General features: G+C 46.7%; 1 protein-coding gene across 1 annotated transcript in view; it reads right to left on the bottom strand.

The window, feature by feature from the left end:
* The window catches only part of LAMC1 (laminin subunit gamma 1), a gene marked incomplete at both ends in the record, with an annotated part of 48,049 nt that extends 34,642 nt beyond the window's left edge, over positions 1–13,407 (bottom strand). Inside the window, one exon of the mRNA XM_079536336.1 lies at positions 13,008–13,407. Coding sequence (XP_079392462.1) covers positions 13,008–13,407 — 400 coding nt within the window. The remainder of the gene's footprint in view (positions 1–13,007) is intronic.
* Between the last annotated feature and the right edge of the window lie 13,921 nt (positions 13,408–27,328).

Below are 27,328 nucleotides of genomic sequence, written 5' to 3'. Positions count from 1 at the left end.
CTTGGACCAGGCTTCAGCAATGCAAAGAGGAGAGCTGTCTTCTGCCATCATCCTGATCTTCACACACAGAACAGCTCACATGGACAAGAACCATTAACAAAGCATTGAGAATGAAAGCAGCTGTCAAATCCTGTCTACAGAGGTAAATGTTAAAAAAAAAACCAACAAAACATGAGCATCCAGCTGGCTAGCCACCCTCTGGATGAAGGCTGTATTCACCTCTGCCAAGTGCCAGGACAAGAGGCTGGCTGCACCACTGCTGATACAAGCCAAGATGCCTTTGGCCTTCTTGGCTTGACCAAATGTGTTACAGCCTCATTTCTCATTAAATGGTAAAATCTACAGGCCGTCTGAGTATTTCTGTAACACGTTCCTCTCCTCAGAAACCTTAGTTACATAGCAGATGTATTCTTAGTTTTCAATCTCTTGACATCCTAAACCATGAAATATTAAAACAAATCTAGCAGTCTTCAGACTTTGATCATAACCAAGAGCCGAAGCTACTGCGTCACTGAGGAACAAGACAAGAAAGGACACACAAATTTACAGAAAACCCCAGACAAATTTACAGAGAGCCCTTCCAGACTACACTTGAGATACATTTTTATTGTAATTTCTGCTTTACACAACAGTGGGGAGGAACACAAGAACTCAGAGATCAGCCTACAGCTGATAGCACGCACAGGTAGTACACACAGATCCTGATAAGCTGTGTTGGTTAAGAGCTTTGCAATTGTCTTTAGGGGAAATAGAGATCTTCTTTTCCTACTTACCCCCTTTATTTTCAACCAACAGATGAGCACTTATTTCTTACCAAGACTTTGTAACTCTGTCAATTGAAAGTATGAAGTTCTGCAAATCAGATGATTCTAGATGTAGGGAAGCATCAGTTCCACCTCTGATTGAACAGCAGGGGCAAGAAGACATCCCTGGACCCCATCAAGCACACTCCTTGCATAACTACTGGGCAAGATGTTCCCACATCACCAGCCTCAGAGGATGGGTGAGCCAGTAGAGAGCTTGCTGCTTCACCTCCTCTTTTTGCTCTTTTTTTCCCCAGTTGCTATGGACACGTGTCCCCATTTGGGCCGCTGTCTTTGTAGCTGTCCAAACAGCATCACTGCTTCTGCAGGAAGGTTACTGACAGATACGAAATCCTTTTCTTATAGAAGGAAATGAGAGCCAGAGGGACAAAGTGGTTGCGTGGAATAGAGCTGTATTTCTAAAACATTTTCACAAAACTCTGAAGGATTCAAATATTTTAGAAACATTTTCCTCTACCTGCCCCTGCTGGAAGCAGAAAACAACCCTGCTCCATACAGATGCCACAGGAACAAAGCAGCACAGAGCTGTCAGGCTGAGATCTCTGCTTGGCCTGCGGTGGCCCAGCAGGCACTTCAGTGCCATCCCTCTACAAGCAGGCTGGGTTGAGAAACAAAACATTTCACACTCAAGAAAATTCACTTGGCATCTTCCCTACAGGCTCCTGTTGAATTCATAACCTTAGTCTCCACAATCCAGGCCCACGCTTAATAGAAATCAGAAAACTGAAGAAATCAGGCTAGTGTCCAGACCAACTCCTCTTCCTGAGTGTTCCTGGTGATATTTCTTCAAATAAAAAAAATGTGTATTTTGGCAAAACTTTATTTAGCTAAGAGTACTCTGGCTTGCTGTCATGCTGGTTACAAAGGAAGCATCCAGCTGAGTGCCCCCAGATCTTTCTGCTTCCTGAAAGAAAACATTTTTGGAGCAAACAGTTCTGCAAACGAAACTGTGTGCAACATCTTCAGGAGAAAAAAAAAATAAGTTTCCATTTAAAGAATGCACAACTGGGGCATGAAGGCCAGGTGGGATGGGGCCCTGCTGGTGGGGGCAGCCAGCACATGGCCAGGGGGAACTGGATGGTCTGTAAGGACCCTTCCAACCTAAGGTGTTCTATGCCATGGGGACTCTGCATGAGCACTTAGCAGAGATTTGGGCACCTCTTTCCAAGGGCAAAGTTGCTTGCTATTGCCACCAGCTCTATAATTCAGCAGTTTTGGAATATCTGCATCATGTTCAGGGTAAGGAACCTCCAGCAGGCAAGCATCTGACCATCATTCTGTGATCCCCAGCTCTGCAAAGCAGCATGCCCAGGGCTTGTGCTGCTCTCAGGACAGAAGTACTTGGGGGGGGAAGAAGGAATGGGAAAAAGAAAATAAATATCATTTTAATTTCTCTAATGGATTGTTGGCTCCAAAAGGAAAGGAAAAAAAAAAAAAAAAAAAAAAAGGGAGTTTGCCAATTTGACAGTGGTGGATTTTCATGCCTTCAAAGACAGAGATTTCCCTCTGATACTTACAAATGGATGCATTTTATGAAAGAGGAGACATCAAAACCTGCACAGTGAGGGGCATGCCAGAACCCCAGAGATCAACACCAAGTGCTTTATTCATAAGGAGTGGGATGAACATCTGAGAGGCTTGCTGCATAAACAGGAAAGCCTCAGTGCCCCCAACAACGGGATCAGCCAGGTCAGCTCCCTGCGTTCTGCTCTGCCACCTGTTTGTCCATACTGTTGGTGGAGAGCAGAGAAGTTTAACCTGTATGTGCTCAAGAAATGCTCTTCAAACAGCATGGCTTCCACCCCCCAGACAGAGAGCACACGGTATCGACAAATCAAGATGCTGCACACATTAAATGCTCCTTACCAAAACCACATGATGGGGAATGCACAGTAAGAAAAAGTGAAACAACCACTACCTCACCAACAGGAAAATAAACTCCCTTATCCCCACAGTCACACCTTCACCAGACTGGATTTTCTTCAACCATTTTACACAAGCTAAAAAAAAAAAAAAAAAAGAAAAAAAAGAAAAAGAAAAATACAGCTCTTACATTCTCCTTCTGTTTGTTCTATGTCCTAATTCCTGGCAGAGCTGCTGTCCCACACGAGTCACAGATGACTTTCACAGCTGCACGAGACAGCTGGATGCAGAGTAACGCTGGGCAAGCGCTTTGCAGGCCTGAGATAAGCCCACGTATCTGCTGAAGCAAGTGGTGTAAGCTCACGTTTGGGGACACAAAAGGTTCCCCTCCCAGCTCCAGGTGGCAGGGCAGGAAGGCACAGGAGAGCAACTCAGCCCAAATCCCAGTGCCCCCTAAGATGCAGTGCATGCCTGGCTGCCAGCAGGACTCCCAGCACCAGCACAATGGCCCTGCTATTTTTAACATTTTTTCCATCTGTGAGAAGGACATAAACCTAAAGGAAGTGCAATTGAAAGAGTGGAAGAACTTACTCAGCACCAGCCACATTAACAAGAATGCAAGCTACAGCCTCCTGCAGCCCAAATACACTGTGAAGATCCCTAACCTAGCACGGTGTGGCAGTCTTGGGGATGGGAGAGATGCTGGAAAGCAGTGCTTGAGCACCTGGGATCACAGCAGCACAGGACAGAGCTGAACCAAAGGCACAGCTGCATACCTGCACAGAAATGCATCACTCCAGGGCTTCTCTTCCTCACCTTTATCTCTGTGTGGGTAGGACACAATTAAAGGGAAAGCTCTGCAAGAGATGCCCCCAGGTACGCTTAAGCTCATTTTCCATTCCTCCAGGCAGCTGCAGATTAAGCAAGTAGGTGAAAGTTGCATCAAGAAAATCCTCTCCTTAAGGCTAACAGCTCATTCGCTGGCCTGAAGAGCTCTTCCCCCTCCACCCCCAAAAAATCAGAAGGCGGTACAACCTTTCTCACAGCTGTATTCTACAAAGGTGTATCCTTGTACACAGGCTATCTGCAGCTTCACACAGTGGCAGAGCAGACAGGGAAGCTGCCTCCTGTAGACACAAGGCTGGCACACACAGCTCCTTGGGAAGCTTTTCAATGAGAAGAATGCTGACACAACACCAGCCCAGCCAACCTGACGTGTTCACAGCAATTGTTCTGCAGGAGCTGCTGAGTTCTGAACACAGCACAGTGCTGAGGCACCACGGACATGTCCAGCCTCCATCCATCCATCCATCCATCCTTTGTTCAGATGTGCAGTGACCACCAGCAGCACGCTGCTCTCCCACCAGCCCTCTCTCATCCATCACCACAGGAGCCCTGAGCCCACAGCAAGAAAAGCCACTGAGTTATTAACACCAAAATGAGCAAGCATGTAACTTATACTGCCTTTGGAAGCGCCATCCAGTTGCGAACAACAACAGTTACGAAAGTCAGGCTTTAGTTTCATTTTTTTTCCTAAAATTATGATGAACAGTTTAAAAAAAAAACAAAAACAACAACAAAAACCACCCTACATATCAACCTGCTGTCCTTGAATCTGCTTCCCCAGCAGTCAGACAGCTGCAGAAATATCATTTTGCCCACTTATTTTAATGGGCCATTAATTCAAGAGATCTGCTTATGCAAAGTCAGCTAGAACAAGCTAGGGCAGCTGAATCCCAACATACAATCAGGACATTTTGCATAAAGTCAAACGCTGCAAGAATTCTGCGTTTGAGCAAAAGCATGCTCACAAATGCCTTATGCATGAAGTCCCACCACAGGAAGGCTCCCTAATCTCTCCATCTCTTTCCCAGGTTGTCAGATGAAGTGTCCCCACGCGTGGCACACAGGCGGAAGTCTCAGCGAGCTCATTTCCTTCCTTTGACCAAAGCCTGAGCATCAGCTCGGGGCAGATCTGCGCCAACCAAAGCATTCCCTTCTGATGAGCCTTACCACGAGGCTCCGTGTTCAAAGCTCTTTTAGGGTGTTTTCCAAACTGAAATCAGAGCCTTAGGCTGCACATTCCCAGCACTTCCCCCCCCCCCCCCCCCCCCCCCGGCATCCGCCCGCAGTCCCACTATCACCAAACCCAGCTGTGGTTATCTCTGGGCTTAGTTGAGTGAGCCCACAGCATCAGGGCTGTGGTGGAGCTGCAAGGCTGGGACGGTGTGGAAAGCCACATCTTCACTGCCTCCTTCCAAATGAAGGACATGGCCCAAAAATGCTGCACTGCTTGGGCACCAGCACACTTCTGCCCTATGCTCTGTTGTCACAGTAACCAGGCACGAAGCTACAGCATAAAAACTGTGGGGCCAGTGGAAGAGAAGAGGGAAAGAAGCAGGTACCTGAACGGCACAGATCAGGTAGCAATCTGAGCTGCCATGAGCCGAGCCCATAAGTGGGAGCCCAGCACACCCCTATTGCCCATGTTTAGTTTTGGAGAAGCTTAATGCTTGTTTTATTTTGTTCACATCCTTCAGAGAAAAGCAGCATGTGGTCTTTAGGCAGGGGAGATGGAAGACGTTCCTGGAATGATGCACCACCTGTTTATTAATTCCTTGGTAACTGCTGATTCAGAATGACAAGTACTCTCTTCCATTGGCTTAAGAATCCTGCTCTTCAAGCCTTTAAACATACCTCTCCTAGGGATGTTAAAAATAAATAAATAAATAAAGCACATTGAGCTCCAATTTAAGCTTCTTTCAACTCAAATGGCTGTATATATATATCGAAGCAATGACCTCTGATACTAAAGTTATTCAAAGAATCACCAAGGTCAGAAAAGAGCTCACGACCATCCAGTCCCACTGTCCACCTACAATCAGTATTTCCCCACTAAACCATGCCCCTCAGTACAACATCTAAACATTTCTTGCACACCTTCAGGGATGGTGAATGGGAAGATAATCATTACAACAGAATTCGATGCTTCACTCTACAGCACCACCACTTTTACCGGAGGATCATCTTCTCCATCTTGCCTGACATCTCAGAAAGCAGAAGTAGACCAATAGCTATCATCAGGGGCAGGACACTTCCATAAGCCACCAAGTCTGTATTCTTTTGTTTCCTTTAAAGGAACAACTGCACAGAGGGGCAACCATTATTTTGGAGGTGGCACAATGCCTTGCAGCACAACTCAGAGCAACTGCCACTTCTGACCCAAGAGGTAACTGAGCATCACTTGGTGAGCAACCGCTGTACTTAAAAAATACCCTCAAGGGGTTTTGACAACCAAAATTAGGTAAAGTTTCTCCTCAGAAGGAGTAGTAAGGCATTGGAACAGGCTGTTCAGGAAGGTGGTGGGGTCACCATCCCTGGATGTGCTCAAAAAACACGTGTGACACTGGGAGATGTGGTCAGTGGGCACGGTGGGGTGGGGTTGGACTTGGGGACCTTAAAGTTCTTCTCCAAGCTTAACAGTTCTACAAAATCCTTTCAGCAATCAATAGCCTTTTCTGCTGAGTTACCTGTGACAAAATATGCCATCCAGAAACCACCAAGAGAAAAGCAACAGCTGACAGATGGCAGCCACCTGTTTCAAGAGAGGCCTGACTCAAAGCACTGCAGGCAGCCAGCACGGTCACCTGAAGGAGGTGAGGGCTTCTTAGGGTACACACCACTACAGAAGTACAAACTGCGGCACTGCGACCAACAGATCTCTTGAGCAAGTTGGACACACATCACTCCTCAGAAGGGGGTGATAAAGTTTGCCTGTGTTACATTAACCTCCCACACGGAGCAGAGATGTGAGGTGTGCCTTCTGCTCCCTCCCATGCTCACTTTCACTCCATGGGTCCAATGGCAACACCAACTTGCTTTCTGCAGGTCTCTTCAAGTCAACCTCTTGCGGGTTCTTCACAGATGGCTTTCTGGCAGCAGAAACGAGGGAGCAGTGGGGATGTGGAGCACGCAGGATGCTGGGCACAACAGCTGGAGCAGGCAGGGTGCAGCAAGAGAGGATAAAAGCCAGCGGGCTGCCAGCACTGCTGTGAATTTCAAAGACTCGTGCTATTTAGTCAGGCACAGTTTAAACTTTCTGGTACACACTGCTAATGACACAGATTAACAACTCTAAACGCCATTCATTTTGCTGAACAACCTCTCTTCCCACAAGCCCTTTCTATACCCTGTGTAAGCACTCAATACCACCCCTACCCATGGGATCACCCTTTCAAAATACATTTAATTCCCTCCCACTGTTTTCAAGTTAATGTAGACTTTTTAGGGGTAGGGGAGAAAGAGAAAAGCTGGATTTGCGTGACAGAAAGGCCAGAGGACAGGGTCCCTCCCATCTGCCAGAGCAGCATGTTAATTTCCAACCAAGCATTCAACAAAAGATCGTGCCACAGCCCCTGAAGTTGCAACAGACCATCTGGATGACATGAAAAAGGCAATCAATTCATGGACAAATTAACGAGGAGTCAAATTCGGAATGAGGTTTTGCAATAGGAAGAACCGAGCTTCCCATAAAGATTTCTGGCCCCTTCCATGTGCAAGTGACACTGCGTGCAGAGAGCAGCGTCAGCAGCACAAACCACACCACTGCTGCTACAGCACATCCAAATCCTTGGCAGTAATAAACATCCATTTGGTTAGTAAGTAGGGAAAGACCAGAGCCAAGTACTTCAAGTGCACCCAAAACTCAAACCATCCCTCCTCTGACTTGTCTGAGCACCTCACAAGGGCTGCAACCCCGTGCTCACAAACAGCCAGGGCTGCAGCTGCATCACAGCTGCTCCACTTCTCAAGCACCACTGTAAGGTGGAATGAATCAAGAGCAAAATATCATTTGTTATCAAAAAGCAGCATCATTGTTGTGCTTTGGTTTGCACAAAGCACAGAAACTCAACCAATCTGATTTGGGGAAATCTGATGTTCCTTACCAACTTTCAGAGTCACAGAATGGCTTAGGTTGAGAGGGACCCCAAAGGCCCCCCCGAGTTCAGGATTTCCAGCATCTTCCACGCTGCCATGGACATGTTTAGATGTTGTACTGAGGGACATGGTTTAGTGGGAAGTATTGGTGATAAGCAGATGGCTAGACCAGATGACCTTGGAGGTCTTCTCCGACCTTGGTGATTCTGTGATGCTATACCCTTACATAGCTCCTGCATCCTGCTGGGGATGGACGTACTGAGAACACACATGAAGCTGCCCAGCAGCCAGCAGTGCCACAAGCACCACTCCTCCCTGCTGTCCCGGCTCTATGAGCAACCCAGTCCCAGCCTGGAGGCTCTGGGCCAGCTGCTGGCAGCTCCCAGGGGAGTGGAGATGTCTGTGGTGACTCACGGTGACACAACAAGGCCTTCACAGAGATGCCAGGGAACACAGGGTCAGCAAGAGTCTCTTTAAACGCATCATCTATTGAGGCAGCTTCCAACAGCCTTGTCCTCCTCCAGTAGCCCCAGTTCCCCAGTGCAAGGAAATGCATCCAGGAATGGAGAAATTGCACTTTTTTAGGACCATCACCACCTTTTTAAGATAGTAACAGACACAATTAAAAGCACTGCAGTACTAGATGTGTCTTTCTGCAAGCTGTGCCATTGTTTCCTTGAGGTATTTGAAACAGCAGCCCTTCCCCAAACCACAGGCCTCCATCCTAACCAGAAGTCAAGGGCTCTGGCACCACAACAAGCGGCTCCATGTGTTCAGACTGACAAACTACCAGCGGCCAACAGCCATTCAGGATGAGAAAGAGGCGGTGTGTACGTACAGATGCACGCAGAGTCACTCTGCTTAGAAAGCAGAAGAGCAGTGACTCGTGTAATGCTGGTAATTTAATCAGTTAACTCATGCCTGCAGAGCACCCATGGATCTCCATCCCGGCATCCCTTCGCCAAAGTCTTGAGAGGGCAGCAGGGAGAAGGCTGCCCTTCACCAACAGGAGATCGGGGAGGGACCCCAAACGCACGGCCCACACATGCCAGGAGCAGGGATATGGGAACAAGAGGGCCCAGGCAGGATGCAGGGAGCTGAGAAAGGAGAGGCGAGCAATGCGGGCTGCACACCCACACATCGGCCGTGTCCAAAGATGGAGGCGGTGCGGCCCCACCGAGGGCTGCCCCTCACCCGGCCCAGGAGCTGCCGGGAAGAGCGTCCCACAGCCAAATCCCACAGGATGGACACGTCAAGGGCTGCAGATGGAAGGGCTATAAATAACCGGCAGAACCAGAAACGGACCACAGAAGTCCTCAGAAAAGAAAAAACATCACTTAAGTCAAGCGAGCCTACTGAACACTGTGAAATCAAGAAAGGCTTTTACAGAAGGGAGCAATTCTCCATTCCATCGGTCTCCATGAGGTCACCACCATCACCAAGCTCAGCCACCCACCCCACACATACATGAAGAAATGGGCCCATTTATTCCCTCTTTAAAAGACCAAGTGCAACCATTAGCTTAAAGCCCCTGACCAGCAACATCACCTCTTAATTCAAAGAGGATTATCGAGATTTTTCTTTCCAAAACAGCACTACCAAAATGGAACACATGAGGAAAGGAAAGAAAATCTGTTTTAACAAGAGAACATGTCTGGATGCAGGCACTTTACCCCCCCAGCAGCACCCTGCAGCCACGTGCCAGGTGCTGGGCGCACGGCAGAAACCGCGGCTCCTCAGGGCCAATGGAGGCTGGGCCAGAAAGCAGACCTTGGGAAAATAAATCACAAGATGAAAGCAATTTGCTGAGAACTGGAGTGCTGCCAGCTTGAGGCTCTACAGAGCTCACTCGGCCTTGCAGCACGGGAGGGAGCAGGCCCTGCGGACAGCCACACGCGAGCCACCGAGGTGCTGAGAACAACCATCCCTACCCAGCAGGTCCTGGTGGTTTGGTTCAGTAGAACATGGCACCCAATAAGAATAAGCAACTCTCCAAGCATTTCTTTCTGCAACAAAGACCAGAATGCTACAGAAATCCACAGGAATCCACAAATCCTGCGTCTTTGCAAAATCTCAATGTACCATCCCTATAAACACCTTCCCCCACAGAAACAACAGCGCCCAAAACCAAACGTACAAAGATCCTACAGCTATCTGGAGTTCTGCTTCCTATATACAAGACCATACTGGCTCACCTACACACACACACACAGACAAAATCCAACAATAGTTTTTGGATACTATTTCTGAAAGAGGAAATTTTGAAATTCTCCACGAGCGAACACAGCTGTGTTGTGTCAGGACTGCAGGCGTGATTAGCACTGGAAGCATCTCTTTGATGACTATCGCATCGGAATATCTACAACAAGTAGAAGCATGGAAACCAGGAAAGCTGTGCCACCCAGTTTCCAAACAAAATGGTGAAGATCACCACATTTCATGGGCTTCTGTTGTTTTTAGATGATCTCTCAATCAGGCCTGGACCAGTGGAAAAAAGATTAAAGAACAAGGTCGGGTGGTATTGGTATTTCAATTTAAATATAACTTCTGCTCCTTTTCACAGTTGATGGGTTTTCACCATTTTCCAAGCTTCTGCAGAGGAAAAAGCCAGAATGTATGCTTCCACCCCAAAGCCCACTCCCACAAGGCTAAGAGCAGCTCCAGCCCACAGCATGGAAAGCAGTCAGCAAACACAATTCACAACGCATCTGTTCTCATAGGCTACTCCAGCGTATAGCAAAGATGAACAACGTCCTCTCAAAGCCAGGTCACTCAAAGGATGCTACAAGCCATCCCAAGGACACTTCTTGCACATGGATGTCAATGGGTTGTGCTCTTCACAGGGTCTCACACAGAGCAGGTGATAACACCACAGCGCTCAGCATAGGCACCACCACTCACCCCTCACCTCGAGCCTGTAAAGCACCTGGGGGAAAAACCAACCCGTTCCCGTTTGTGCAGACGGACAACAGAGATTTCCACTGTTTACAGGGACATTATAAAACCCGTGGTATTTTCTGAAGCAACCAGTGAGGGATGTATCGTTCCCCACGGACAGAGCTGTACCCCACCACAGAGCTGCACGCTGTCAGACAACATTCCCAGGCTTGCATTTACATTCTTTACACCGCAGTTTACAAACCCTGGGAACCAGAGGCCCATTCCCCCCAGCATGGAGGTGGCTGTCCCCATGCTGCCTGCAGATCCACGTTCATTCCCCCATAAGGCAGCAGCCAGGGCTGCTACTTGCGAGGGAAACGCTACTGAGCAAACCACACACTGTTCATTAAGCAAAGAGTTCCGAGCTGCAAAGTTCCCAAGATCTGGGACTGCAAAAGCAGTCACTGGCTGTATCAAGGCCAGTGATGAACCCTTCCTGTGACACAGGGCGAGCACAAACAGCAGCTATTTCTGCAGCTAAACCACCAGCCAACTCCAGCTCTCTCCATCCCCTAAAATAAGTGTGCCGCCATGGATAGCGTTCCTGAATGCCTCAGTGGCATCAGCATCCCAAAAGGGTGCAGGACAGAGGAATGGGAGAAAACTTAGGAATTTAAAGGGTATGAGGGAAGCGATAAAGAGCTTTAAATCTGCTTTATATAACTGCACTGAACAACTGCTGGCCACGCGAAGCCTGATCTCCTCGCTCCTCATGTTGAAACCTGCAAAATGTAAATCAAGCCTTTGTGAGACCAACTAAAATAGAGTCCCCTCGGGGCTCCACAAATACCGCAGTGCAGGCACTGGGCGCTGGGCGAGCCGCTCCCAGCCCAGCCCCAGCACAGCTCCCAGGGATTTCCCAACCAAGTGCAGGAGCAGCAGGGCTCTCCCAGGTGAATGATGCTGGGCAATAAGCAGCCTTTACAGAAGGAAGGTGGCAAGGTGGTTGAGCCCACCCCCGCATGGCAGTTTGAGAGTCACACAGATCCTGCAGGGCACTTCCACCAGCATACAGAGCCCTGTAGTGCCAACTTAAGCACTCTCCCCACAAATCAATCACCACTCAGCAGAGATGCAAAGCTTTATCTGCTCACACAAACCCTCCCATGCTCTCAGCTGTTTCCCAAGAAGACACAGAGCAGCCCCTTGCTGAGCTCCAACAGGGCACCCAGCAGCCTCAATAATGGCACACAGCAACTCCCTGCATCCTGTTGCATGTGCTGAATGCTTCCATTAGGCACGTTCTGCAGCCCACCCTTTACAAAAAGCTGCCTTTTTGCTCTTAAAGAAAAAAAAATTCTCTTCTGCTGCAAACAACCAGCAAATCAGACTGGAGCTGAGCACAAGAGCTGGCTCCTTGCCTGAGTTTCCTTGTAAATGCCTTCAAATGGCAGTCGTGCTCTGAGCTGCTCTCTGCAGACCACGTATATAACCAGCACCGCTGCTCTCCTCGCAGCCAAATAAAGGGATGAGCGCTGACAGAGGGGTGGAGGAGCCCTGCAGTCCATCTCTCCCAACAACTGGCAGCTCCAAGACAGAGATGCCCAAAGAGCCACAAGCAGCAGTGCTTGGACCCACAGCCACAGGCCCACAGCGTTGCCCATGCCTCTGTTAGGATGGTAGCAGCTGTGTCCTTGCCCAGGAAACGCTGCAATGCACAGACACCAGGCCAGGTCCAGGCAGGGGGTGGGGGAACACGTGTAACAGCCCAAGAAGAGGTGGATACGTGCAGCACAGGAATCATAAGAGCAACAGAGCTGCGGGAAGGCAAAGGGAGGATCTGCTCTGAAAAAAACGACGAGCCTGAGAAAATCCAGCCCCCTGCCCAGAAGTGCTGCACTCCAAAGACATGTTGTGCTGCTTTGTGTCCTTTTCTGCCACTGTTTGAAGGAGCGTCCCTCCCACTAAGCTCTGTTTTGCTACCCCGGGGGTCGGCACTTCCCCACCGCCCCACTGCTCAGCCACGGGAGTACGGGGCGGGCAGTACTGGGAAAAGGAAAGATCGCTGCGGTGAAGTCTCAGTGAGAAGGAATTCAGGCAAATGAGCTAGGAATGGGGAATCGAGGGGCCACTTCTAAGAAGAGCAGAAGGAAAGGACGAGGACGTCCAGGCGGGATGAGACTCTGGGCAGCCTGGTCGGGTGCTTGGGACCCCGCACAGCAGGGGGCTGGAACTAGAAGAGCACTGCGGTCCTTTTCAACCCAGCCCATTCTACGAAGCCACGTGCTCCCAGCCCAACCCGCACAACGACGGGCATCGCACCGCGTACGGCGCGGCTTCCATCGCACGTGTCCCCGAACCCCGAGCTAGAAGGGACCAAAGCGACCACCGAGCCCCGCCCCACACAGCAGCCGCAACCCTGCGGCCGAGAGCGGCGTCCCGCGGCGCGGCTCCCCTCCTTCCTCCCCTCCTCCCCATCCCCGCTCCCCGCACGGCCCGTACCGAGGTGCAGGGTGAGGTTGACGGCGGCGGGGTGCTGTACGCCGGCCAGCATGCTCTGGCTCTGCCACCAGGTGCTGTCGGCCTGACTGTTGTAGTCGGTGAGGAAGGAGGCGCCGTGCCGCAGGTGGGGCTGAGAGGCGTCGCACAGGTGGCACGACTGGGTGACGCCGGTGACGCCGGTCTGCACGCAGTACTCCTCGGCCGGCGTGCCGCACGTGTTGGTGGCCACCACCGTGGCGTTGAAAGCGGCGTTGACGAACTCGGGCATGCAACGCTGCGGCCGCCCGCTTCGCTCCTCCAAGCACTCGTCCATCGCAGCGCCGCCGCCGCGGGGCAGCGCCAGCACGGTCAGCAGCGCCAGCGCCCGCGGCAGCGCCCGCCGCCCGCCAACGCCGCCCATGGCTCGGCCCGGGGCCGCTGCGGAGCGCGGCCGTGCGGGGCTGCTGTGCCGCTGGGCCGGGCCGCGCCGCGGCGGGCGGGGCTGGCGGCGCGGGGCAGGCCGGGAGCGGCACCCCCCGCCCGGCTGGGTGGAATGCGCCGCGGGGCGGCCTTAAAGCGGCCGTGCCGGTGGGGCCCACCACGGGCTGGGGTTGGGGGCGGGCAGGTCAGGGGTGGGGGTCGTGGGAAGCGGGCGGAGCGGAGTGAAAGCGGCTGTGATCGCGCGGTTCTGTGGTCTTCTGTGGTGTTTGGTGTGGGCGTCCAACCCATGCTCCTGCCTGCAGTTTGCTACGCACCTCTGCAGCGAGTCACGTTTCACAGGATCCCAAAATCACAGAATCACCAAGGTTGGAAAAGACATTCAAGATCGTCCAGTCCAACCATCCACCCATCACCAATAGTTCTCACTAAACCACGTCCCTCCACACAACGTCCAAACGTTCCTTGAACACCTCCAGGCTCGGTGACTCCACCACCTCCCCGGGCAGCCCATTCCACTGCATGACCACTCTTTCAGAAAAGCAGTATTTCCTAACATCTAGCCTAAATCCCCCCTGGCGCAGCTTGAAGCCATTCTCTCTAGTTCTATCATTGTTACATGAGAGAAGAAGCTGACCCCCAGCTCACTACAACTCCCTTCAGGTAGTTACAGAGAGCAGTGAGGTCTCCCCTGAGCCTCCTCCAGACTGAACATTCCAGTTCCTTCAGCTGCTCCTCATCAGCCCTGTGCTCCAGACCCCTCACCAGCTTTGTCGCCCTTCTTTGAATCTGCTCCAGGGCCTCAATGTCTTTCTTGCAGCGAGGGGCCCAGAACTGGACACAGTACTTGAGGTGCAGCCTCACCAGAGCCGAGTACAGGGGGACAATCACCTCCCTGTCCCTGCTGGCAACTTCCTGATGCAAGCCAGGATGCCATTGGCCTTCTTGGCCACCTGAGCACACTGCTGGCTCACATTCAGCCGAGCCGAGTTTCATTCATTAAGCTTGCATCCGTCTAAAATGCACAACCCATGTTTTGCTTTTAGTGCCCTACATGACTGGAACCCCCGAGCCCATCAAAGCGTCCTCCCCACAGTCCCCTTTGCTTCGCAATCCCACTGGCATTAACGCACCACGGCTCATCAGACGCTCTGCCCCCCAGACTGCGATGCGGGGCCACCACTGCACACTGGCTGATTTCCATCCCGTTTCACCTCATGGCAGCGAAGGCAGTGCTTAATTTCTGTGGGTGGGCATGGCTGAAACTGGAGAGAAAAGTGGTAGCAGAGCCAAAGCACCTCACCTTTTATTTCTGTGGGGATGGCACAGACTGGTAATGCAACAAGTGGAACTTAAAACTAACGCCAAAAGGGCACAAGCAACACAATTCTATATTCCATTATGGTTTAAAGCCATCCTGCGTAGAGAAATCCTGTGAATTGTTTTGGTAAATGGCTGTGGTTTCAGCCCAACCTTCGTCCAGCAGTTGTAAAAGCCAAGAATACATAAGAAAACTGTGAGGTTTCTATCTATCAAAGAAAAGCAGTCACAGTAATCTTATGAAGAAAACCAAATAGAAAACCAATAGCTGTGAAAGCAGAAATGGCTTCAAAAAGTGCTTTCTTTACGTTTGATTTTCCAGTCACTCTTTTGCTGATCATCCCAATTAATCCTGTGCAGCAGCTACAGCAAGGCGAGTAAATACACCTCTGAGCATGCTTCTGGGAAGTAAAATCTGCTTCTTACGAGTCCCTGCGATTTTGTTATCTCTTTTCTGGAACAGGCCTGGAATGCTTCTTCTCTTCTTAAGACAGTAATGTGGCAAAGAAACATGCCAACATGAAAAAACTGAAACGTGAATGGACTGTGCAGCTTTTCCTCTTCTAACACAGCCCATCCTTTTGCTTAATGGCTGTCTAGTGGAGGCACTGATCATAATCTCTGTTTCCAAGCACGTGGGATGTTACCTTTTATTTTTACCCCATCTTTTTATCCTGTGCTGTAGCCTTGTGCTGTATTTAAGCAGCAACCTTTTGCAGCCTACGTTAGACAGTGGCAGAGAGCCCAGAAGGATCCAAGATAGCCCTTACTATGCTCCTTTCCTCCTCTGAGACCTCCACTTGCCTGTCCTGCACCACAGTGAGCTGCCACCTCTGTAAAGCCCACTGATAGCATGGCCTTGGGATAGGGGCATGCGTGGATGGGTGAACTCAGCCTTGAAACACGCAGAGAACTTCTTGGAGATGAAGTGTTCCTCAAGCTCCTTCCCTCGTAGCTCACACAGTCTCAAACCCTGCAAGGATGGAAGGGCATCAAAGGCACTGTTAACATATCTCTATACGGTATTACATCTCTAATATGTAGCTGCACATTCACCAAGAACAACCTCAGGCTCAGTGTCTTTGCACTACTGGGTCCACTGATGTCTCCTCTGCCACCAAGAAATTCCAGCACCGCATGCTGCAAAGAGCAGAGACTTGCCCAGCTATGCAAATCCTTCACAGGCATGAGCTGGAGCTGTTTACCCTGACTGTAAAACGTTCCCTCTAGAATTATCTTCCAAGCCTGATAAAGCACCATCCCAGCACACAGCCTGAGTTTTGGGGCTGGTCCTGGGTATCTCACCATGAAGGATGTTCTGTGTGACCACAGAAAAGTTGTTTAACAAACATCCTTCCTGAGCTCCCAGCAAAATTCCCAAGATTTTTTGCAATACACAGCTGGATAAGTACTTTTGCCAGTGGCTCTAGGCTGACGTTTTCTTCCCAGTTGGTTCTTATCTGTTGTTTATAGTCACAACCTGTTTTTTTGTGCTTTTTTTTCATAGTGCTGTCTGCCAGTCTGGGTCTTCTCATGATCATTGTTTTATTAATAGTATAAAGTTATTTTGTTGTCCTTCCTTTGGTCACAGAAGATGGACGCTGACACCAACCCTAATTCAACTCATCTTTTAAGAGCTTGCCATTGTAAGCTTCATGCTTTTTAAGCACAGTTCCAGTGCTCCTCCAAACCAAACATTGTGGAGCCTCATCCCAGAAATCCGCGATTCCCAAACAGCCAAGGTCAGACCAATGGAGGGCACGGTCCATTGGGGAGGCTGGTCTTTCAGATGACTGATTTTGGATGAGCAGAGCTTGTGTGTCTCCTGCTAAATAAATAGCTTGTCATGATTAGCAAGCTGCAGTTAGATTTGTGCATTTAATTTGTCATGCCAGAAGAGCCAAATCTGGGTGTCCCACTGGACAGTGGTAAGAGCAGCGTGTAATTTTGGGATCTGGAGAGTCACAGATCATCCCAATTGCTTGTTCTCCCTCTGAAGCTCCAAATGAATTGAAGCAGAGCTGTTTCCCCTTTCCATGACACAGAGCACACAGTGGATGGCAAGGAGCTGCGAGGAGTTTGACCCTACAGAGCTGCTTTTGGGGTTCTTACCTACATCTGTTCTTGCTGTCTATCAGCACACCACATCTCCGCTCTCAGCGCTCCCCAGCTCACTGTGTTCTCCCCTGTGCTGCCAGACAAGGACCAGCTGAGAGGACAGAAGACACATTCCCTGCACTCAAAATATGCTGCCGTAAAAGACTCAATAGTTACACAAAGCAATTCGGGGAAAATCTGTGCAGCCCTCGTAGCCAAGGAGCAAAACAAAAATACTTGGAATGAGCACAATCTTCTGAACTTACAGCTATTAAACCCCACAAGGTCCCTGCAAAGCTACAAAGCATAAATGAACCACAAATGCGAGAGGTTTGTCACACAGCCATCTCAAGGTAGATGTTTGCAGGAACACTAAAAGCTTTTTTTTTTTTGACAACAAGATCATCCCTCTATCAAACATGGACAATCTTGGCGGGATAACACAGTACCATTACTGAGTAATATCGCTTTGTATTTCCTGTTTTCCCTTTCTCTCACTCTGGACTGCCAGGATTTACGACTCTCCCGTATTTTGTACAATGACTAAACCTTCTATTGCTGCTAGATAAACAAAGTGATAAGTCTGCACAGCTTCTGAAGAGCACCCACAGTTCCTGCTGCAAAAAGCTGGGAGAAAAGCCGGCACTCTGGTTTCTCACCCTTCCTTCCCTTGTCTGAGTCAAGAGAATATCCCCAAAGACCCAGGAGGGTCTGGTGGGAAAGAAGATACAGCATGTGGAGGCTGGAGCAGGGCTGTGTTTACTCTCCCAAATCTTCAGCTAAAGAGGGCAAGTCATGATTCTTTGGAGTGCTAGGTCTTACATCTTGCAATCCTTAGAGGAAATGTGCACAACCATTCTCTGGTCTGCAAGAAGACTGGAATTTGCACTGGGTGACCTTGTGAGTCTTTTCCAATCTTGGTGATTCTATGACTCTAAGTCATAGTGATTTCTCAGGGACAGTAAATTTATTCTGAAAAAATAAAACCATAAAGCAGAGTGTTGGAACCTCATGAGAGAACATCACGAGTTGTAAATGCATTTCGCTTGCTGGAAACCTCAACATTCTGCCCACGTTTTCATCTCTGCTACTCAGTTCAGCAGGAAATATCAGAAAGGGACAGCCAATTGTTCAGAAAAAAGCAGTGATTGCTAAGAGATGGTTCATCCTGTACATCGTGTCCTCTTGGTAGGTCTCTAAATAGGAAATTTGTACTCCCTTCAGCTGTTATTCATGTCTTTCATTTTGGAGCTCGATAAAATTATTATGTCAGAGCATTTAATTCAATTAGAATTACTTAAGTAGATCAACTACAGTATTTATCTAATAATTCCTTTCAGGTGCGTTAATTACCCTCAGCTATTAGCAAGTCATTTTAAAATCACTGCAAGAAGTTAAAATCAAGATTTATCGTGTTTAAATATTTTTTTTAAAAATTATAATTGTTTGTGGCAGGGAGAAGGCACAGAGCATAGGCTACAAGTTCGTGTGATGATAACGTCAGTCTCCCCTGCTCCTATCTTCTGGCAAAGTTTCATCACAGATTCCTGTTGGTTAAAGACTGTTAAATTTCAATTAGCATTGAAACGACATTTTAGATTGAGATACCAGAACGTGCTTCTTAAAAGCTATTTTCTGTATTGTTTTAAATCACAGAATACTCCTTAAAATAGCACCTCATTGTCACTGCCCAGTGTTTGTTTAACCTGAAATGTACTTTTTTGTTGGTCCCATTTTTGGCTTTGAGTTCTCTAAATACTTCCCACACTCCTTTTCAACCACGGCCTTGTGGCTACCAAGGCTTTGCCACCCGAACTGCTGAACTTCAAAGGTTAAGAAAACAAAACACTCCGGAACATAAACATCTTTATGTTGTGATACATACCTAACATACCGTTTTCATCAACGCTTCAGCGCAGCTCTCAGAGCTCAAAAATTGTGTCTGACATTTTATAAATGGTTTTCACTTCTGCATTTTCACATATTTTAAACCATTACGTGTCCCTGGGTGGTGCACACTATTAGGGAAGTGCACCTTACCGGATGTTGCTGCTTTATCAGTCACCACCAGACTTTGATTAACTCTGTATACTTTTTGATTAACTCTATATGCTCGTTTGTCTTTCTTCTTACAATGAAGCTGTTGCACAGCAGTTGAATTGGATGGAATGATTTTAACTTGGTCAGAATCATTAATGGCCTCAAGTTGTACCAGGGGAGATTCGGGTTGGACTTTAGGAAAAAATTCTTCTCCAAGAGGGTGGTCAGGTGCTGGAATGGGCTGCCTGGGGAGGTGTTCGAGTCACTGTCCCTGGAAGTGTTCAAGAAATGTTTAGAACTGTTGTACTGACAGACATGGTTTAGTGGGAAATACTGGAGGTAGACAGACAGTTGGACTGGATGCTCTCGGAGGTCTTTTCCAACCTTGGTGATTCTGTGATTCTATGATCCCTCCATGGGACTCCCAGTTCATTTAAGCAAATATAAATCTAATTCTGCACGCAGTACCTCAAAGAGCAGTAAGCTTCCAGGTAATGGCTGAGAGTTCTTTTTAGCTTGTGCTAATCTGAGAGAATCATTAAAGTTGCTTTGGTTTACTTTTCTTGCCCTGCCTGGATCTCAGACTGTCAGTCACAAAGGACCAAGCCGCAGAATTCCCAGGTTTCCACCATAGAGGCTTGAAAGCTTCTTGTAGTATTCATCTCCAATACAGGAGCCCCCAGTTTTCACAAATTCCATCTTTCAGGACAAGGGGCAATAACAGCTATTCAGTCACTGGAAGCTGCATGGCCAAGCCTCAGCGTAACAACATCTGGATTTGCAAAGGAAAAAGAGTGAGGACCACAGCGCAGATAACTTTGTTAGGCCCCTGAAGTGAACAGACACTAACACAGCATTTTTTTCATACTGATCCCCAGTACTCACTGTGAGATTTCCTTACAGGTCACTGTTGGGACAGCAGATGTTCTCCCATTGTGTTGTTCTCCACACATCATGCAATTGGCGTTGCCAATTTATTCAGGTTCCAGCTGAATGTACAAGTAGCACTTAACTCAATGAAGAAATTGTTCAGCCTGACATAAAATGATGAATGACAATTCCACAAGTTTCTCTTGAATTCCTGCTTCAGGGAAGCTAAAATGAGGGCAGATGAGGAGAAGACGGTGGCCCCAGGGACCTCGTTGGATGGACCCCTGAGCAGCCTGGTCTAGCACTTGATCCAGTGATTGGCAGCCCTGCCAATGTTTTTTAAAATACCAACAACCATACCCATATTTAAGTCTACAGTAACTCCTCTTCCTCTCATCTGTTTCGTACAGCCCCCATTCAGAGTTTAAGGTCAACTTTATAGAGAATGAACCTGGCAAGCTTTGACCTGAAAACTGGAGGCTCGTGAAAGCTGGAAGCAACTCAGAATAAGGTATATAGCATGGGAAAGCTAGACAAGCTACTTGCATTGTTTAGACAGCTTTGATGTGTCACAGGCAATGAGCGAAGTCATCGTCTGGTAAAATGCAAATTCAGGCACTATCACTTGGGACAGCTTACGTACTCTTCTGTCACTTATTTGTAGATGTTGGTTACTATAGCTACCTGATGCAGCCACTGTTTTTCACATATATTGCTCATAGACTCAAAAATACTCTGCCTGGAAAGAATTGCAGGATGTGAATATGCTATTTTCACAAATACAATTTTTCTACTTTAATATCATATGGAATTGAATCGCAAGATCACGCAAGAACGTCTGTCTTTGTAGTTCTTTGTGCGTGTGTGACAATAGTAATGCAAAGATGCACTTTGACATATGGCCTTTGTCTAAATTGGGCTCCTTGCAAACAACCTCAGATCTCAGCTCAGAGTCTCCACCTCTTTGCTGAACCATTCTCTTCTTATTTTGAAAATATTCCCAGAGAATTGCTTGGTAACACCTTGGAGGAATGGGGCCATTGCATAGCTTCGCTGGAAGAGAACCCTGGTGAAGGACTGGATGGTGCTGGGTTGAATTCCAAGGCTCTGGAAGTTGTGAAGTATGCAACATCTTTTGCACCATTTTATCATTCACAGATGGAGCTGAGGAGCTGTACCCATGGCAGAACTATTGAGAAGCTTGCTTCATTTTGGTAATCACACACAAAAAACTTCAATCTAAAGTGCAATGAAACTGAAAATGTGTTTTGAGCAAATCCACATCTTGTTGCTAGGAAGCTTCTCTGGCTTATGAGCTGATGTGACAACTACATTCTTTGGAACTTTTGTCAAGCAAATATAATCTGGAAGACTACAAGGTAGAACTATTTTTATAAGTTTCAATAAGTTTTGAACTTTGTCATGAGTGAGGGAAGAAAGAGTAATCTCCAACTCTTCAGGCTTTGAAAGCATGACAATTCTTTCACACTTATCTGTCTGCTTCACTTCTTATGCCTCACTCTTCGAATACAGATTACAAGATGCCAGCCTGTAATTTGTAAGAATACTTTTCTCATAATGACTTGACTTTGCTTTTCTCACCTTATCTATCATAACTTACTTCAGAAATTGCAAAGCCTCTTAACAGCAGAGTAGGTGATGCCACCTGGGCATGCAGAGCGATGAAGACCGCGCACACAACTCTCAGAAAAGAGCAGTGCAGTGAATTTCATTTCTAAGTCGTTCTTGTTAATAGCATTAAAGTATCATATGTGTAAACAGCTTTCAGATCACTGAAATGTTATTGTGTTATTGCCAAGAGTGAGCATGCAGGATCTGCTTCCAAGCAAACACAAATGCAATAACTTTCTGCTTTCAGCCCAACTCAAGATTGCCTCTTCCAGCTCTACTGGTATGTCTAGTGTTATTGAGACAGTTGTTGCTGGTCAAGGCACTTTTTATTCCAAGAGCTGTGAACAAAGTACTATGAAAACTTCTGTTCAGCTCCACTCTTCCACTGCTTGATGCTGACTTTTAGCAGTTATTCATATTTGCAAAGGAACATCTCTCTGCAAGATCTGTGCTAATTTACATTAAAACAAGAACAACATACGTTGCTCCTTCCACGTCTCGACATTTATGTTCTCCTATGGGTGCTAGCTTCTTTGTGATCTATTGGGCTGTAAGCACACCGACACAGAAGCTCCTATAGAAAGCAAGGAAAGCCCTTTAGAAGCAAACCTCTGTGGCAACTGGCTCAGTGCCGTGCTGCTTCCCAGCACAGGGGTGTCACATGGAGGTGCTCACAGGACTGGCTGCCTTCCAAAGACACTGCCTGACCAAGTTGGAAGTCCTGTAGTAGCTCTTTGACAGACACTGTTCTCTCAGCTGTGGGAAGGATCTGTGCAGGATGCAGATAATGATACTGACACTGCACTGCTGTCTGCTTTTGGCCTGTGCTTTTCTGGCCACAAAGCATTCCCCACTGGCTGTTCCATCACACCCATTCTCTATCAGCATGATAGAGCCATCCAGCTTCTGTTAGCACAGGCTGGCATGCCCAAGTGCACACCCATGCAAGAACACTGGCTGCTACAGATGATGTGCAGTGTTATTTTCCCTTTCTTCTCTTCCCATTCCTTCATGGTAGACCATTGCTTTACCCAATTATGATCTAAGTCACGCTCTGGTCCAAAACTATTGCAGAGCTTCTGGCTACTCATGCAAGCAGCCTGCCAGCACCACTCGCCAAACTAAATGTCTGCATCAGCCCTGGGGGAGGAGGATGAGCCATTTTATGGCAGCTGTAAAAGGTCATACAATAAACACCGGTGCTACTGCTCATCTGTTGTCTCAACTGACCTGAATGATTGGGGGGGGGGGGGGAAGGGTGTGTGTGTGTCAGTGAGCTGTCTGAAGCTGTCCTGGCTCCTCGAGATTCAGGTTACAAACTGGAGAACCAGGAAGGCAGAGTTGATTTATTTGGGATTGCTGTAGCTGTGGTGGTACTGGTTGTTCAAATAGGACTTGAAAAAGGCTTGAAATCCCGTGTCTTGAAAAAAAAGCTTTTGCCTTTCATACGCAAAATTCAAGCAGGGTGTTTTTTTGTGTTTGTTGTTGATAAGGACAACACCATTATATAAGATTACAGTTACCTAATAAGCTAATTTGCACCAGAGTCAGAGACCACCTGGAAGTCTCCTGCTTTGTCTTCTCCTTGCAAGAGAATCAGACTGGATTCACTGCTGTGATTGGTTTTCCAGTTACAAGTTTAGCAGCCCTTCTACAAGTTTAGCAACTCTTCTGCTTCCATTGGTGTTTTAACAGTGTCTTACAGGTTCCCACCTCTAGCAGTGTTATGCCTCCACGGAGGTGCATGTGGGACAAACATTCCATGTCATCACTTTAGAAATAAGAATTAAAGCCAAAATTATTCAATGAAAAAGAAAAAAAAATTAAAAATGTGGGGTTTTTTGAGAAGTCTGGAGGTCATTTTCCAGGTTGCTAGAAGCTGTTAACTACTTTGAAACTGCAGCTTTCATCATGTATCCACCAGCTAACATGCAGATGTCTTACACATAGCACAGTGTACAGTATGTATATTTCACATGTAAAACTGGATTAAATCTAATGTCTGAAAGCACATGGGACATCTGACAACGTCAGGGGAAAAAATCTTTTTTTCCTCATGAAAATATGCACATAAATCCCTTCATTACGACTTGATATGGCTAGAAATTTGTATTTTAACAGGGAGAGCAGACAATTTTGTTGGGCAACGTGTCCCATTTGGTATATGGGATGGAAGAGTAAAAACACACGTTTGCTTCTTATCATAAAGTATTCCTGTATTAATAGATAACATATGTTTTAATTCTAACTTTTATATATAGCTGTCCTGAGATTTTGGAGGTCTGATCAGCACTTGGTAATGATGGGCTCTTTCTTCCACCCCAGTTCCTTAAGTCTGTTTCCAGAGAATTTTTCTACAGGCCTAGAAGTCTCTTAACTCTGCCCTTCCACCCACTACAGATGCATGAGCAAAGCTCACGCTTCGGACACTGCCAGATTCCTGAGTCACTCGGAGGCTATAAAAAAAAATAAAATCAATGCTGATAATTTTGTGGTGGAAAGTATGATGCGGTAGAAAGTGTTGGGAGATTTTCTAGCAGTTTTATGCTCTGTAGGTTGTGTTCATGCAGTTCCCACACTATGGGCTTCGGAGGATCTTAAATCTTCAAATCCTTTCTTGCCACCAAATCCCAGAATTGATAAAGCTGGTAAAGGTGGAGGGTAACTATAAATTACAAGTAGAAGATGTCTTCAGGAACATCATCGGTCATAGGTGGATGGTTAGACTGGGTGATCTTGTAGGTCTTTTCCAAACTTAGTGATTCTATGATTTCTTAGTGCACTGAATGGAGGAGAGCTTCTACATAAAAATATATACATTTGTAACTAAATACTACAATAGATCCACCTCATCATGTATCTGCAGTAACCTCAGAGACTGTAGGTGAACTGCACATCCACTGTTGGGGTAACAATGCCTTACAGCGTCGTGGCCTCTTGATAGATGTGATGGAAAGGGAGAAGCCTGTTATCACATCTATATTTCCAGCATTATCTGTATAAATTTGACAAGCAAATTTTATAAGAGCAGCTGCAGTAGAAAAGCATAGTTTATAAGTCAGAGCTTGTTTTCAAAGAGCCCAGAATCTTGGGATTGGGTTGAGCTGTTGAGTCAGGGCCCAGAATCTTAATGTCTAACTTCAGTTAAAGTTTACGTTGAGTCGTATTTTAATGTAGCAAGCAGTCAGTTTGAACAACCTAAGTCAAAAGGAATAATCAGCTAAAATGGTATTGCTGTGGAGTTACCGATACTAACAGTGTGCAAACAGGCAATCAGTCGAAAGGGGAATTATGTTTTAAGACGCTTCACAATAAAGAATAAAAAAAAAAAAAAAAAAAAAAAAAAAAAAAATTATTGTAACACAACGGAAAGCACAGCAGTGATAGCAGAGCAGCAAAGTCCTAGGCTGCATTAAGTGAGGATTTGCACAAATGCAACAACCACAGGCACAGAGAGAGGAGAAGAAAAAAAAAAAAAAAAAAAAAAAGCAACTTACCTTCAGAAGGCCTCAGTTAGGTAGCAATCTCCAGCAAGATGCCCCCGCCTCCACTGCCAACCCTTAAATGAGGTCAGAAAAGGGGTGGATCCTGGCTCCATCCCTTCTGGTCACTCAGGTTCATTGCATACACCTGAGCTCCCTTGGGTTGGCCCTGCCTTCCCACCAGGTGCTCAATTACTGCTTCATGCCATGACTTAGCATTTCCATTATTGTTATCTTTTACTCTTCTGTTGAAGCCTCCTTAAACTCCTAGGTACTACTGTGTATTCTTTTTACATAGGCAGTATTGGACTTTCAGCTTTTTGTTCTCCATCCCTAGCTGGGAATTTGGGGGCAACAACTACCCTCACAGCATTGGTTGGCATGGAGCTGCATGACCAAACATGTAGTTATTCTTTAAGCTCATGATGGCTGAGAATTTCCTTCTTGCAGTGTGTTTCTTTCAATTTCTGTCATTGGAAAGAGTGCTGACGCAGTTGGGACAACTCTTACTCTCCTTACCCCACTGCCAAAACAAAACAAAAACACAAAAGTTGTCTACACTGAGTAATCAATTCCTTTAGGAAAAGGAAAGAGGAATGATGGGTAATTACACAGCAGCCACTGACTATGGGTCAGGAGCTCAGTTGTTCTTGGGAAAAACTGCAATTCTTCATCTATGTTCCAGCATAGCCTTTATGAATGTTTTTTTGTTGTCATTGTTCTTCAGATAGAAGAGTGGGAGGAAAACTTGGAATTCCTCTTCCAAAATGCAGTCCTGGAATCTGAAAAGAGTTAGTAGCCTTTGCAAACAGCTAAGGAAAACGATGGTGCAGGCAATTTTTAAATTGTGCTGAAATATGAAAATTTAATTATTTTTTAAATTAAAATTAAATTTAAAATTTTTTAAATTTTAAATTTAAATTTTAAATTAAAATTAAAAATAAATTTAAATAAATTTATTTTTTTAATTTTTTTATTTTTTATTTTTCTTTTTTTTTGTATGCTCAGATCTATGAAGTGGTGCTCATTTTTTTCCATATAGATGAGAGATTTTCCTGTGGGTTCTCCACCTCAGCAACTTGGTAACTTGAGCGAGGCCACAAGATCATTTTCCTGGGAGAATACATGGCTGTCATCTTACACCCAGGTTAATGGAGACCTTATGATTAGATCTTACCATTGCAGTCTGTTATAATTTACATCCATCTTTATGAACTGCAGCTCTAACGCAGTCCTCACCAGTGATCCTTAGTCAAGGCTAGGAAAGAAAAAGTTTACTTGGATTAAAAGCTTTCAGTGTGAAAATAAGCAGCAGAGTATAGTTCATCAGTTACTACTAAGGGAAAAATGCCATGCAACTGGAATGCAGTACAACAGGAATTCAGTGAAAAATCAGTTTAACCAAACATACTTTAATTCAGCACAAAATCAGTCAATAATGGCTTCTACAGTAAGTGGGTCCTCTCCCCTCAAAGTCTCTTGTTGTGATTTTTCCTCTGTTTCTCAAAAGAGTGTCAACATCAGCACTGTACGTGGCACTGCCATAAGGGGAAAGGTTGAATCAGACATTTGCAGCAACAAACTTTCAAATCACGCTTCAGCAAATCGCACCTCACCAATACAAAGCCTGTGAGTGTGGATCTAAATGCATGCATTCACTTGCGCATATACCCTTGTTCAGGTTACATGTTGTATGGTCTCGTATCTGGCAAAAGGTGGTTCTGAATTTATCTTTTCCTTTACCTTTTTTGACTCTTTTTCTTTAAAAAGGAGAGTTTGAACAAGGCGATCTCAGAGTTAGCGTGTGCTAGCGCTGCCTGCCTTTTTGTTGCACATAACCAATACTGTCAATGGCCTTTGAATGCAGGAAGTACTTCCAGGCAGCCATTTTTCAACACTTTTTCAACAGTCAGCAACATTAGCCATGCATTATCACCAGTGATGAACAACAGCCTGCATGCCATGCTTGTAACAATCTGCATCAGCAGAGGTGACCCACTGTCACCTGTCACTGTCGCCACTGTTGAAATGCACCACACACCCCTCACTGTGCTCACATCCACTCTTTGGTCTCCATAAACATTCACCAACTATCAACAAATGCCTTTTTTTTTTTTTTTTTTTGCATGGAGGAATTCAATGGTACATCTTTCCTTCATCTGCACCTCCACGTCAGATGCCACTGTGTCAGGCTGCCCCTCTGCTGCCGTATGTCACACAGCAACAACAAATACTAGGATACTGGCAGAAGGTTCAATCTCTATTGCCATACCACCACCATCTGCTTCTGATGTCATGGGTCAAAGTAGTACCACAGGAGGCATTACTTTCAAAGCAGCCCTCATAAAAGATATAATAAAGTTAACCAGAGTGCTCATCAGAGATTTGTGATGAAATCTTACTCTTCTTGTGCTTCAGTCTTGATTACAGTTGTTCACAAGTGGATGCATTGCCAAAAAGTGG

The sequence above is a fragment of the Tetrao urogallus genome, assembly GCF_951394365.1.
Source record: "Tetrao urogallus genome assembly, chromosome: 5".
NCBI lineage: Eukaryota > Metazoa > Chordata > Aves > Galliformes > Phasianidae > Tetrao > Tetrao urogallus.
This window is presented reverse-complemented; position numbering and strand designations above follow the sequence as displayed.